Below are 15,770 nucleotides of genomic sequence, written 5' to 3' on the forward strand. Positions count from 1 at the left end.
TGTGGTTTAGTGTTCACGGGATTCAAATATGTGTAATTTAAGCGAGCGCCTCTGAGCGGTGAGGATGAATAACTACAAGCATTTGTTTTTTATCAGTCGAATATTCAAGTAAATGTCATTTTTCACATAATTTTCATCCTCCTAAAATACAATTGTAAATAAAATCTCAATAATTTAAATTTACACAAATTACATAGCTCTTATGATTGTTTGATACAGTGTGTAAAAAATAAAAAAAACACATGAAGCACACAATACATAGACCCGGGTATGACCATAAATGCTTTATTCTTGATAAATCACTGACATTTGATTAAAGAAAGAAACAGTATTTTTTTAATGATTTTTTTTTTACTGTCAGTATTATTTAACTCATGAGTTACTGTACACCAGAGACAACATATATAAAGAGACATCCTCTTGTTTGCCCATAGGAAACTCATCATACCTATAAATTACATGCAGTAAAGTGTGCGTATGAATATGTACGTATAATCTAATAGGCTAAAGAAAAGGTCAGGAAAGTAGAGGAAAAAATGAGTTAGTCAATGTGTGTTGGTCTACATGTGTAAAATTTAGATTTAGCAATATTATGTCCCTACAACAATTTGAAAATAAATTGAATGCAAATTTGTCAACTCGTAATAGATCCCTGACTAAGTTAAGAAATGACAAGGAAGGAATTATAAAAGCAGTGCTCACTACCACCATGCTCTGCTCCATTTGCAATTGCAAACAATATTAAAGTGTGTTGTCTTTACCCATTGCTATACGCCTCAAAAACGCTTACCCTGTACAACTTTAAAATACTTGAGACCTAAAGATACTGTATACTGTACAGATACTGTACTGTCCAGTAGAGAGCGAACAAAAACACTCAGATCCAGAGGCTCGGAGACACAGTCAGGTAAGCATAATGCAGCAACCAATACTAACCTGATATTTCTTTACGATTTCAACGGTCACATAAAAATGAATCACATGCCTCAACAAATCTTCTGCATTTCTTCTCTGCTTATAATGTTAGCCGCCATTGCTGACAACGCCTGCCAGGAAATTGACATCTTCTTGAGGATTCAAGCCCAGCTTCCGCAGGTCAAGACCCATGGCTGCCAGCATCTGGAGTAAGGTGAGCTTCTGTTGCGTTGCCTCGTTCACCAAGGCGGGACAGGTGGGGTTACACTGAGGCACCTGGCAGCTGTCCACCAGATTGAACGGACAACCTTTGGATGGAGTTCTGTTGTTGCGAGTGGCTTCCAGACTCCTTTCCCAGCAGTGCAGGGCCCGTGGAAGAGAAGTGCCTTTAATTTGGAAAGTCATCCAGTTTCTAAGGGAACAACAGGCGGTACATAAGTGGAGACAAATGAAAAATATATGATATTATTACTGCATATAGTGTACTTTATACATAAGAGAGGCCAATACTATACACAGTGAATTCAGATCAAATTAAAATTTTAGTCAATGACAACACAACTGAACACAAATGTCTTTCTTAAATGAAATTTTTTATGAGTAAGGGGGGGAAAAATCCAAACCGACATGGCCCTGTGTGAAAAAGTGATTGTCCCAAAATGTGGTTAGGCCACCCTTAGAAGCCACACTAAGCCAACTCATGTTTGCAGAATTGTTGTAATTCAGCATGAAGGGCACTTCATTTTGTTTCTCTTCAGAAGTGGTTTTGGATCATTGTCCTGCTGCAGAACCCACATCAGTTTCAGCTTGAAAACCATCACACTACCACCACCATATTTTACTGTCGGTATGATGTTCTTTTTCTGAAATGTAATGTGACCTTTATGCCAGATGTGATGGGACACAAGTTCCAACAAAGTGGAACTTTTGTCACATCAGACCACGTAGCATTTTCCCAAAAGTTTCGAGGATCATCGAGATGTGTTTTGAGAGGAGCCTTAACGTTCTTTTTGTTCAGCAGTGGTTTTTGTCTTAGAACAGGCCGTTTTGTCTTTCTTATGGTGGAGTCATTCAAATTGACCTTAACTGAGGCAAGTGTGGCCTGCAGTTCTTTGCATGTTGCTGTGGGGCATTTTGTGACCTCTTGGATGAGTCGTTGCTGCTCTCTTGGGGTCATTTTAGTCAGCTGGTCAACCCTGGCGAGGTTCAGGTGTGTGGATAATGGCTCTCACTGTGGTTTGCTGGAGGCCCAAAACTTTAGAAATGGCTTTATAACCCTTTCCAGATGGATAGATCTCAATTAATCTCATTTAAGTTATGTTTAAACGGGGGAGGGCGGACAATTACTTTATGTAGGTTTGGGGTTCTCCCTCTCTCTTTCCATATTTGAAGTCTTTTCAGAAAACGAATGCAATAATTACGGTGAAAGCAATTACAACGAGGGCCAACAAAGAAAGAGCTGCCGGCGACAAAAGGCCAGTTTTGGATATCAATGATACTGCTCTTGGACGGTGCCAATAGACAGGCATTAATTATCATCGGAGATGCTTAGGAGAAGAAAAACAGTTGAGGTAAATAGGGCTTCAAATGTGTCCACTATGTCATCATTACAGGAATCGAGCATTCAATCATACCTTTTGGAAATTGCTGTATGGGAGAGGCAAGAAGGGGCAAATACCGCTCTGAAGAATCAGACACAAGCTCAGTTATTTTAGTGTACTTTGGTCAATGTTATTATATTGCAAAGCATTTTTTTTCCATTGGCAACATACGTGACATCTCTCAGGGAGTTCTTCATCTCCCTGCCCAGGTTTTGTATGTACTGCCACTGTTCCTCGCTCATGTGCTGTCCTCCGAAGTAGATGTTTTCCACCTTCAGCAGTTCCTCGTCAAACAGCCACTGCACAACAAACAAGGGGGCTGCAGAGAGAGAGAGATTAAAACATTAAGGTCTTTTAATTGAGGCCACCATGAGCGTGGCATCTCAGTTTGGTGTGGAAGCCCTGCCTACCATTTGAGTGGACACTGAGTTGGCACGTGCTGACAGTTTTTTGGCATGTCGCCGATAATTATCCATAATGACTTTCTACAGCCTGTATTTATAACTATATTTAATGTACTATAAGTATGACATCATTATCATTGCTAATCAGGCAATGTAATACATCTGATTTTCATACGGGAGGCACTTGCAGTAATGCTGCACCCTGGAGGGGTGAACACACTTTTGTGACCCCCCCGTCAAAATAAGAGCACCATTTAGTGTATAAACAAAATAAGCATGTCATAAAAAATATCTTAAATATGCAACTGGACTTGTACCTTTAAGTACAGCTTCCTTCCTTCCTGTGTTACAGCTTGTGTTGAGATTTTGTAGCGATGTGTGCAAAGGCAATGAAGTTAGCCGGGCTACATCCATTTCTCAATTACTATCCAAAATTGTCCATTGAAGTATTGCATCAATAAATATAAAGATTTTTTTTCGTTTAATTAACTGACATTTTATTTACTAACCCAACAAGCACACACTCTATGCTGGTAAAAAAGAAGTGTCAAATGTAAGAGATGGAATTCTAATAAATTAAATAAAAAAAATGAATTTGGGAAAACATTAAACAGCTCACACAAGTACCAAGGGGTAGTGCATGGAAACACAAAACCACAAAAAAAATCTTGGTGTTCAATAAAAGAGGCAAAATACATGGCAAAACATAAAATAATCAAAATCTGCTTTTGAAACTTACAGGTTAATGTTGGATACAGATTATGGCCAAAGAAACACCGCCATTCCTCGCCTTTTTTATGCAGACGTCGACAGCTTTCAGGTATCATACTGTTCCACAGCCTGGGAAGACACACCATTGCACACATAACACATAATCCTGTCATTTTTTTAAATATATACGTATATATACAAATGCCTGACGACACTGTGACTCTGTAACTTTTCACCAATCATCTTGGTGTGTATATCTACACATTTAAATGTATTTACGTGAGTGAACAATGTCAATTGAAGAGAGAAGAGGCGAGTTCTGGAGCCGAATATAATGTAATAATTACAACAGTGACTTTTATTGTAAACGTCGATCTGAAATCATAGAACAATGTCAACCTCAAGCTAAAGCAGTATGCAGAAAGTGGGGAATCTACTGTCTCGTAACAGCACAATATCTTTACCTGTAGCCGAGCTTGATGACATCAGCAGGCAAACAGGCAACAGTTTCAGGGCAGTTGGGTGACCTCTGGTGCTGACTTTCAAGAAACCATCCAGAGTCCACGAGACCCCGGACCTGTGCCTCTGCACCGAGCTGCTCCAGCTGACTGGCCACTCTCTCGATGTTCAGCAAGACTCCTGTGCCCCCAGCGCTGCAGGATGATTGACAATGACCAAATATGTGGCTTTTAGAGTGATGCCGACTGCTTATATCGGGTGTCAAAATGACAGTTCGGTATTGCTTATCCAATTAAGAGTCACGACAGGACCTGACATCAATCCAAGGTAAAGGTAAAAGTAAATACACTGTGTATATCAGATTGATACAAGCAAGATGGATATAGAATCATCTCTCAATTATAGCGGTTCATTGGTAAGTGAATTTCCACAATGTAGGATTAAATGTAATGTGAATAAATTTAACATTTATTAAGTCATTTTTAAACCATTATTAGACCCATGTAGACATGAAAAAAGATCTTGACAATCAACTTTATATTGCTCAACTGTAATGTGCAGGCTACAAGATGTCGCTCATCCTCATAAGGGGTCCCAGCTGAAAGCCCCAGGCGTTAAATGCTCCTACTACTGTCATAATCATAATCAATCACAAAATTATTCACTAATCTTGAGTAATTTTAACAAAAAAGTGTCAGTATCGGTAATACATTCTGTGTATTTACTTGGTTATCCGATGATGCCAAAATTCGAGGCATCGCCCACCCCTAATGTGAACCAGGGTGTCCTTTAAGAGACATTATGTCACTGTACTGTTATGTCACAGGGACTGATGCATAAAGCTATAATTTTTTTCAGAATTAAGTGCTATAATATGAAGCAAAATGAGCTCACCTCTCGCCAGAGAGCATGACAACCTTGGCCTGTTTGATTCCTTTTGGGACGAGGTCTTTGATGACCTCTCGGATGATGAGTGATCCCATGAAAACATTCTCAGCTGTCAATGCAGATGAGGTACAAAAATGCTGCAATTACGAACAAACTGTTGTTGTTTTTTTTTTTTAAACAGACAACATACTTGCGTTTCTACTGCGTTCTTTTTCTCTCAGTTGTCGTGCTTTTGGAGCTGGGGGCGGGACAGGCCCAGTGCCACTCCAAACATCGCTGGAGCAATATGGGATGAATCTACGAATAAGCACATTTTCATATTTGTTAGCTCTTGTGTACAAAGGTAATAATTCCTGTCTTCAAACAAGACAAGGGAAAAAAATAGATGTAAATATTCTTTACCATTCAGGAAACAGAAAACAGCCACAACAAATCAATCTCCTCCATCCACAACCCTGTCTTCTGCATCTGTCTCTCTCACACCAACTACCCTCATGTCCTCCTTCACTACATCCATGAACCTCCTCTTTGGTCTTCCTCTACGCCTCCTACCTGGCAGCTCTAAACGCAGCCTCTCAGTCTGGCCTCTCTGACTTTATCTCCAAGGCCTCTAAGATGTAATGTTCCTCTGATGTACTCCTTCCTGATCCTATCCATCCTGGTCACTCCCACAGCTCTAAACGCAGCCTCTCAGTCTGGCCTCTCTGACTTTATCTCCAAGGCCTCTAAGATGTAATGTTCCTCTGATGTACTCCTTCCTGATCCTATCCATCCTGGTCACTCCCACTGAGAACCTCAGCATCCTCATCCTCTGCTACCTCCAGTTCTGCTTCCTGCCTTTTCCTCAGTGGCATTGTCTCTAGACCAAACAACATGGCTGGACTCACCACAGTTTTGTATACCTTTCCTTTCTATCACACATCATGCCTGACACTTTTCTCCACCCGTTCCATCCTGCCTTCCATCTTCACGTCCTTTTCACAATCTCCATATTTCTGAACTTTTGACCCCAAGTACTTAAAATTCTCTACCTTCTGTATCTCTTCTCTCTGTAACCTCACTCTTCCACTTGGGTCCCACTCATTCACACACATGCAGCTAATCTTTATTCTAATCTCCACAAAATGCAAATCAAACATGTACATATAGCACATCAAATAGCGACAACAAGCCGTCAGCATTGAATATCAAAAAAGCCATATGTGTATCAATTTTGTATTTTAAGTTTCCAGTGGTAGGAAGGAGGAGATTTTATGTTAAAAGCCCAACGGTGCTGTATCATATCTGTATATGGCTCCAAAAATACATAAGGACATCACTACTATTACTTAAGATGCTTGAAAACTCATTGAGATTCTCGCAGACTGCTGTCACTCAAACATGGATATCGCTACCATTGTGACATTAAAAGATTGGAAATTTACAGCCGACTATTTAAACGGGGCGATACAGGGTTGACACTGATATGGCCATTTCCTCAATTATGTAATATAGTACACTATTACTTTTGATGATGCCATTAATGTGTACAGTAAGTCCAGTTTTTACAAAACCTCATGTGGACACAATTAGTCCACAATTCCCAGTATAAGAGTGCATGGAGGTTCTTACACAATGTTTGCATTATGCCAGTAGGGATTCTCTGCTGCTTGGGATGACAGTATTCCACTCCCTGTAAATAAAGCATTCCGAGATGAAATAGTTCCTTCCCTGCAAATTATGCCAGTGTGTACAACAAAACACAATAATCCTACCGCTTTTCGTCAAGAGCCAACCTGATGAGCTCATCAGTCGAGGGGTATTTTGGTATCTGGAATCACAGGTCTCTTTGCTGTAGCAGAACCAGCCACCTAAAAATAGCAGAGACTAATATTAATGGGAGCCGCATGCAACTTCATCAGTCCTATGTGATGAATGGGAGTCAGAGGGCGATGCACCTGCACCCTAGGCTCAAGCAAGTGTCCCAAATTCCGATTACATATTTAGCAGTTTTTCTTTGGAATCTGCGTCAAATTAACACCGTCTTATTGAACTTTTAACATTAGAACAAATGTAAAATAATAACATCGATGCACAGTTCTTACAGAAGCCAGACAGCAACCAAAAAAGGAGAAAAACAGAGTATGACATCCCCATCTAAATTCCAGTGGGGGTGTCAACGCCCGAAGAAGCTGACCTCCAGGGGACCAAATTAACCAGAGTGTTTTTTTAAATACTCACCTTCCAGAAATACCAACCACCTGCGGCTTCCTCTGTTCTCTTTTAGGTAAAACCTGTAGAACACAAATAATCTTCAACATGCACACCAGGCAGCCCAAGTGAGGTCATATTAAAGCCTGGTGTAACATCTCAAATTGTATTTCTTGCAAAGAAAAGTAAATATCTTACCCAGCCGGCGTCCCATCATTACATGTAACGTGTGCGTTCTTGAGAAAGTTCAGCCTTATTTCATCTGATGGTTTTTTGGCTGCTTGGGCTCCTGCAGCAGCACTATCCTGTGTCGGTTCGCCTCCACTTGGACCTCCGGTTGTTCTGCTGTTTGAAACGCTTCCAGCAGGGAGCTGAGCCATGGGTGAAGGCTGGACGGAGTTGCCTGCTTGGCTTGCATGTGTAGATTTCTTGCTGGGTTTCACTTTTGTAACCCCGTTGGAGATTTTGCACAGGAAAAGCAAAACAACGATGTGGCCAAGTAACCTCATGTCTGCGGACCGTGCAATGTAGAAGTTATTTTTCACAATCTGATATGAAGTCCTAAAAATAAGAAACGGACATACCATACCTATTTAACTCTTAGTGAAGTACCTCAAAGGTTGCCCTGAGGAGACGCTGAGAGGAGGGGTAAATCTCAAAGAAGGATGCCAGTCATGTGCGGTGATGTTGTTTCAATGAAGCCTGCAAATTACGGGTGAGCTTTATAGTAGCACCACAAGTGTCAAGAGTTCCTCCCATTTTTTTTCTGAAGCTCCTGCTGACGACACACAACAAGGGGAGGTACCGGACGATGAGTGGTGAAAAGAAAATATATTCATATTTGAAGCCTTTGCACACCTTCACCAGAAAAGCGCTTTGCCATCTGACCACCACGACTCAAGAACATGCCTGCCTCGCCCTTGTTCCTACTCCGATTGTCAGCGTTTTGATTTAAACATCTACATGGTCGGGATAGCCAATGCATGGTATGTGACCCCCCATACGTCAATGGAGCACACACCTCACATACTGTCCAACACAGCATTCAATTGTACCATTCAAACAACATAGCCTTCAGACATGTTTTAACAGCTATTTTACTACGCAAATATAATATAATATAATGTATATAACCCCACTCAGCCAGCTGGCCTATTTGGAAATATAGGCAAATGCTGAATGTGCCACGGGCTCCGGGAAACGCCAGAAAATCAGAAAAGTGCGCTGGCATAAAACAAACAAAATTGGTCTACTGGCTATTGGCCTGGTCTGCCAAATTAGAGCCCATAGAGTGCAGATCTCCACCAAGCGCCGTAGTTCCCCCATATTTTGATTTACACCATAGTCCTACATTCATTTATTCCACTATCTGGATCAGTCTTAAGAAACTGTAATTTTTTCCCCAAGTGTTCTGACAATTTTTTTGTGGAATTATATGCACAAATGCCAAAAATGGTACTATCTTGCGATGTTAAAGAATACATAAAAAAAATTCCTGGATACAGACAGTGATACGGGTCACCTCCAAAATGTAATCAGTTCTTCCATATTCTGTTCCCGCCAGTTCCTGAAAATTTCATCCAAATCCATTCATAACCTTTCAAGTTACAGTAAAGTCTCGTTATATCGATATCGGTTATAACGAATTACTACTTATTACGATACTATTTTCATTTCCCGGCAAATTTCTAGTCTTTTATGATATAATTAGTTCCGTTAGTACGATACCCGGTTATTATGATAATCCGGTTACTACGATGCCCTTTTCCTCTCCCGCCAGCCAATTTGGTCTGCTTATATCGATACAAAAGCAGCTTAAATCAATCTTTGCTTAAGGATTTCAATACCAAAAAAGAACACGGCGAACGGCTGCTTCCAGTCAACTTTATTTTTCACACTTCCACCACCAGAGCGCAGCACACACAGCGATTCCCGCACTTCCTGGTTCACAGGTCATGCTCAACCCGCCCCACATAGCTGGCCAAACACATGCCTGTATAGAATCTATACACACGCGAGAAACCACGAACGCAGTTGGTTCTTCTGTTGCAGACATGTGTTTGGCCAGCTATGTGGGGCGGGTTGAGCATGACCTGTGAACCAGGAAGTGCGGGAATCGGTGTGTGTGCTGCGCTCTGGTGGTGGAAGTGTGAAAAAAAAAAAAGTTGACTGGAAGCAGCCGTTCGCCGTGTTCTTTTTTTGGTATTGAAATCCTTAAGCAAAGATTGATTTAAGCTGCTCGACATTGTTCTATACTATAGAACAATGTCGAGTGCATTATTGCCCACTTTTAATGCAGTTCGGCGCAGGATCGGATATATGGATAGTCCGGTTATATCGGTATTTTTTCCGACTCCCGAGAATATCGATATAACGACACTTTACTGTATTTTGAACACAACCAAACGGATAAACGCCTGCAAAAATATATACCTATATGTATATTTATAACCTAATTGGTGCCCATCATTTTTACACGTTGTTTTAGCGTATATAGGCATTTAGTATAACTTTCGTATATAGTTTATTTACCTTTTGTATATCATTCTTGCATTCTTCCAATTGTTTTATGATAATTGTTGTATTTCTGTATTACTATTATTTAAAAAAAACTTCCATTAGAAAGGCAATAACAATGCTCAGTTTTGACTGTCAAAGAGAGATTAATTAATATACATATAGTGTATGTTTATTATTTTGGTTGAAGTGATTCAACCATATTTTAAATATTTTGACTGGCTCATGTATTGTAGCTAAATAATCTAAAACTATATATTAGAAAGACATTACAAGTACAACCTAATTTGTGTTTTTTTACCTGGCGGGAAAAAAAATGTTGGTGACATTCCTTTCCTTGCAGATTGAGTTGTGTCATCCGGGTTTTTATCTGTAACTGTGTCTCCATCCCACAGATTCTCAGAGACAGAGAAAGACTATTTGAAACGGATCGGCTGCTGTTCCCCTTGGATGACTGCAGGGTGACATCAAAGGATCAAACCCCACGAGCCTCAGAGCTCTGAAATTCTCATCAATGAAATGCACACCATCCCAACTTGTCAATCACACAAAATGATGGATGTTTGGAAGGCCAAGTATAAAAAAAAAACTTACAAAAAACTAAACTGTAACTTTCAACTATATCAGGAAAGAAAACAAAGCTACTACAAAAACATATCAGTATGAGCTATGTGCAAATGGATCACTGTACTGAAATTGATCTGCTGAACATTTCTTCATTCCTTCAGTTGTCTAGACAATCTTCCAAGAAATCAGCGCTAAATCTTTTTAACAGATACCTCAAGTAGCTGAAAAAATGACAGAGGAAGCAGTAAATCCATCACATTTGCACCAGAATGTCAGGAACAGAAATGGTATTGCTGCTTTTTTGCCTTTTTTTTTTTAAAAATATATTGGAATATATATTGGAATACTCCGATACACATAAGTGAACGTGTGCTTTGACTGACTCAATCTTTCCAGCACATTTTTGCTTATTTTAGTTATTTTATGTTTTTAAATGTATTTTTAAAAATTGTAATTAAAAAGAATACCTTGTGTTATTTTTTTTATTAATATGAACAGTTCAGTTTTTTCTCATCACATTTTGCTTTTGCTCCATTTATCCATTTAAACACATGGTTTTCATTTCAATGCAGACCTACCAACATGTACAAAAATATAGTACTCAACATGTGACTCTTGAATATGCTTGTATGCATTTTCCTGGTTCATATAAATGAATAATATTATCAGTTTCTGTAGTATAGACAATGGTAATTAAAGTCAGTAGAGTAGCAGCTGGAACTAATCGACATTTCATTCGTTTTATTGCAAATGTTGATCGTAGATTGAAGGAGAAGGCATTCACAGAGGTTGACTGTACGCCGTCTGAAGGATGGGAAATGTACGTATTGTATTGTTTTTAAAAGGTGCCTATCTAATAAACTGTGCGCCTCTCAGCCAATTTACCATGACACAGGGTGCGCTTCGCCTGCGCCCCGAATAGACCAGGTCGGAGCTGGCGAATATTCTCCACCCTGCGCCACCCTACGCTGCGCCACAAAATTAGAGCCCAAAGTCTTAAAACCATAAATCTGGACTAATAAAGACAATAAATCTTATCTTAACTGACTGCAGCAGCATAGATCAGGGGTGGGCAAACTACAGCCCGGGGGCCACATCCGGCCCGCCAAGTGTTTGAATACTGCCTGCCCAATCTTTCCAAAGTATTTCATTTAAACTCAACATACAACCTGGCATCATGGCCTGAGCCAACCTTTTGATGGTTTTATCAATTTTGTTTTTTGACATGGTCTGTTGTTTACAAAGTGCTGCTGAAAAAAGGGACACAAGCACATAATAATAATTATTATTATTATTATTATTATTAGATTATTATAATAATTATTAGAACTATTATGATTATTATAATTATTATATTAATTCTAATTATTATATTAATTATATATAATATTATTGTTATATTTGCATATTTTACATAATAATAATATAATTATTATTATTTTAATTTTATTGTAATTATTATAATATTTTATTATTTTTAAAATATTTAAATATAAATATAAAATAATAAATAATAATAGCAGATTGCATGACAATTTTACAGATACAATAATACCAGGTGGACTGTTACGTGTAAAATATATAGTCTGCCCCCCCCCCCCCCCCCCTGTAAATTTTGTCATATCAATGCGGCCCGCGAGTCAAAAAGTTTGCCCACCCCTGGCATAGATTGTCTCCATAAGGGGGCTAAATGTGGTACTGAAGCATGGTACTTTTTAGTGAAAAACTACAAAAGCTCAATGGAAAGAAAGCCATATTGTACAAGTACAGTACCTATTTCAATGCCCTAATAGGCGATAAAATAAAAATCCATAAAAATAAAATAAAATCCACCGTCCTGCACACTCGGGGGCTCACACCTGTGACTATGCAGTCCAAGTACATGAGAGTTAAATGGAGTAGTACTAGCCGGTGTGCCAAATGCCAATGACAATCAATCCTCCAGAGCAGCTCTTAAAGTGTCAGGGAATGTGGTTCACTTAACAAGAAACGAAAAGCTGTTCTTAAAACTAGGCATTAAAAGACATATGTGTTGTGGACACACTGTGATAACAGCAATAGATGGAAAATGTCAGTACATTATGGTGTATTATGTACATTATGGTGTAACATTCACAGAGAATAATACATATAGACATTAGCTGAAGCACTTTTAGCTTCACTTTGAAAGCATAATAAACACAAACATACACTTGATGATAGATCATTTGAAAATATAGTCGACAGAAATGTACTATGGACTTGAAGGGAGCATGTGGAAGCAGAATTTGGAGAATGATATTGTGAATGATATTAACCGTATGTCACAAAAATGATGAAAAAAACGGCATGTTCACCTCATACCAGAAATTCCTGAATTGACATGGTGTCTGGAGGCCTATAATATCCCATATCCCAGTCTGCAGTCTGCCGTGAATTGAGTGAGCTACTGTTCTGACAAGGGGGACACAATGTACTCGAGCAGGGATCAACGACCTTTTTGAAGCCCAGAACTACCTCTTGGGTACCGATTCATGTCTTTGATACACACTTCTGAAATAGGCTCAATTTACATTAAACTATATACTGTATTATTAATGATTTTAGTCATGATTAAACACTGTATGGCGGCACGGCGAGTGGTCGAGTGGTTAGCGTGCAGACCTCACAGCTAGGAGACGAGGGTTCAATTCCACCCTCGGACATCTCTGCGTGGAGTTTGCATGTTCTCCCCGTGCATGTGTGGGTTTTCTCCGGGTACTCCGGTTTCCTCCCACATTCCAAAAACATGCTAGGTTAATTAGCGACTCCATATTGTCCATAGGTATGAATGTGAGTGTGAATGGTTGTTTGTCTATATGTGCCCTGTGATTGGCTGGCCACCAGTCCAGGGTGTACCCCGCCTCTCGCCCAAAGACAGCTGGGATAGGCTCCAGCACGGCGGTCGAGTGGTTAGCACGCAGACCTCACAGCTAGGAGACCAGAGTTCAATTCCACCCTCGGCCATCTCTGCGTGGAGTTTGCATGTTCTCCCCGTGCATGCGTGGGTTTTCTCCGGGTACTCCGGTTTCCTCCGACATTCCAAAAACATGCTAGGTTAATTGGCCACTCCAAATTGTCCATAGGTATGAATGTGAGTGTGAATGGTTGTTTGTCTATATGTGCCCTGTGATTGGCTGGCGACCAGTCCAGGGTGTACCCCGCCTCTCACCCAAAGACAGCTGGGATAGGCTCCAGCACCCCCGCCACCCTCGTGAGTATAAGTGGTAGAAAATGAATGAATGAATGAATGAATAAACAATGTATGGCGGAACGGTGGTTAGCACGCAGACCTCACAGCTAGGAGACCAGGGTTCAATTCCACCCTCAGCCAACTCTGTTCTCCCCGTGCATGCTTGGGTTTTCTCCGGGTACTCCGGTTTCCTCCCACAATATACAAAACCGCTATTACAATAGAATGATGCATTGTGATGGCACAAGTACACTGGTGTACAACATAAAAACAAAGGAACTGCTTTTTTACCTTAAACAGGAACACATAGGTGATCATCTCTTACAGTATTCATGTCTTCCCACCACTGAAATCCACTGAAATGGTATACGCATGCATGAAGCTAACGACAAAGTGCTCATTGATAATGTCTATTATTATTATCTAACTATTGTTTCTAACAAGAGTGGATAAATTACAATACGAAATAAACAGGTTATTCACGTCTTTAAGTCCATGCTGTTAGTTAAACATGAAATGTTAAGTCAACTCTGACACCTGCGTGATTCCCCTGGTGCATTCAGGTGCCCATCTAGTGTCGTAAATGGGAGCTGCATTTAATCACATGTTAACTTAAAGCAGTAAAAGAGTATAGACACTCGTAAAACAATCTTTGTATAAATGTTTAAAGTATTTTTCAAATATAGCGTCATTCCCTGTTTACATGTAATTGTGATTTAAACAAGAATAACAAAGGGGAAAAAATGGAATGCAGCTCGCAGGTAAGTGCTACTATTTGGACTATTTTTAGAACAGGCTGGCGGGAGACTCATGTGGTTTTCGGAACGACCTGTTGCAAGAAGGCACATTATCCCCTGTGACCCCTGATTTAGACCATACATGCACGCATAATAAAGACGCTAATGTGATGTTCGAGGTGTCAGTGAAAGCATCTCGCGATCTGTGAACAGACTAGAGGGGTGCTTGTTTTAGAGTTTTAGGCTCTTCCGTACTTCCCCCTCCTCTCTCTGTGTTTGACAATCTTTAAGAAGGGTAAAAGTTATGTTGAATGTGGCATGTGACCAAATACTATATCTGAATTTACAGTATTGCAGTTTTGTCATCCATCACCTGAAGCATGCAGTGCCATCATGTACCAGGTATGACTACTGCAGGCGGTAAAAATGTTTACTGTTTACTATTCATAGAAATGCCTGGCTAAGTGTGGAGGTTTTGAAGCCCTTGCTGCTGTATATGAATAGTTGACCTGGATAACCCAAGAGGAAGAAAAAGGGGGTGGTGGGCAAATTGGTTGAAATGGAATGACCCAGCGGCAGGTTAGCATTTGTGTTACATAAACATGGATAAGAACCCCTTGACGATTTTAAATTATATGAAGAAAGGATTTCATAAATGTAATATATGGAGTGTTCTCCCCGTGCATGCGTGGGCCACTCCAAATTGTCCATAGGTATGAATGTGAGTGTGAATGGTTGTTTGTCTATATGTGCCCTGTGATTGGCTGGCCACCAGTCCAGGGTGTACGCCGCCTCTCGCCCCAAGACAGGTGGGATAGGCTCCAGCACCCCCGCGACCCTCGTGATGATAAGCGGTAGAAAATGAATGAATGAATTAATATATGGAGTTGCAATGAAATTTATTCAACCCTAATTTGTAAATTCTATTTGCAAATTTCATCAACTTTTATAATGTAGTTTGCAATAAACCAACATAACAAAAACACTTTTTAAAATGAATCTCTATTGAAAAGTACATCTTGAAAAATTAATGTAATTTGTTGAGAATTTTTTAATGCAACTGATATTGCACAATTGCTAAAATGAATAGTTGGATGATCAGATAATACTGCTTGTTCGTATAATCCAATGCAGGAATTCTCCACTGGTGGGTTGCAAAATAAAGATTAAAAATAATCTTTATTTTACGACAGAAGGAATCATTTCAAGAGCGCTACAATGAAATGAAACCTTGTATAAAAGTCTATTCACAAAGAATGAAAGTTGCCAGACATATAAAATAATATATCACATATAAATCAGTGCTTGGAAGATGAACTTGATGCTCCCTATTAGTTACTATAAACAGTCTGCCAGATGCTGAAGCTAATGGGCATTATACCTGTATCCGAAAAGATTTCATAACTTATGCGGTTTGCACTATTTTGCTGAAGCAGAAAATTTATAGGCACAATTATTCACGGATGTCCTAGACTGCCCCAGTTTAGTGAGTTTTATTACTACTTTTCAATTCCCTGTTGACCATTTCTCCATTTCAGAAAATTCCTTTGAAAGTAATTCTAAAAAAAAA

At 39.7% G+C, this 15,770-nt stretch overlaps 1 protein-coding gene across 2 annotated transcripts; it reads right to left on the minus strand.

Annotated features, from left to right (window-relative positions):
* Positions 1-287: 287 nt before the first annotated feature.
* On the minus strand, positions 288-9,016 carry notum2 (notum pectinacetylesterase 2). Of its 2 annotated transcripts, XM_078793765.1 has the most exons (12): positions 7,758-9,016; positions 7,367-7,679; positions 7,199-7,251; positions 6,733-6,828; positions 6,590-6,650; positions 5,169-5,275; positions 4,985-5,087; positions 4,096-4,284; positions 3,660-3,760; positions 2,688-2,835; positions 2,550-2,597; positions 288-1,327 (listed from the first exon to the last, which is right to left on the minus strand). In XM_078793765.1, the coding sequence occupies exons 2-12, from the start codon at positions 7,675-7,677 to the stop codon at positions 1,024-1,026; spliced, it is 1,521 nt and encodes a 506-aa protein (XP_078649891.1). In that variant the 5' UTR covers positions 7,678-7,679; positions 7,758-9,016; the 3' UTR covers positions 288-1,023. The 2 variants fall into 2 exon arrangements, with proteins under 2 accessions (XP_078649891.1, XP_078649890.1); XM_078793764.1 differs by lacking the exon at positions 7,758-9,016 and having other exon boundaries at positions 7,367-7,746.
* Between the last annotated feature and the right edge of the window lie 6,754 nt (positions 9,017-15,770).

The sequence above is a fragment of the Doryrhamphus excisus genome, linkage group LG9, assembly GCF_037039965.1.
Source record: "Doryrhamphus excisus strain RoL-2023G ecotype Guam linkage group LG9, RoL_Dexc_Guam_v1.1, whole genome shotgun sequence".
Taxonomy (NCBI): domain Eukaryota; kingdom Metazoa; phylum Chordata; class Actinopteri; order Syngnathiformes; family Syngnathidae; genus Doryrhamphus; species Doryrhamphus excisus.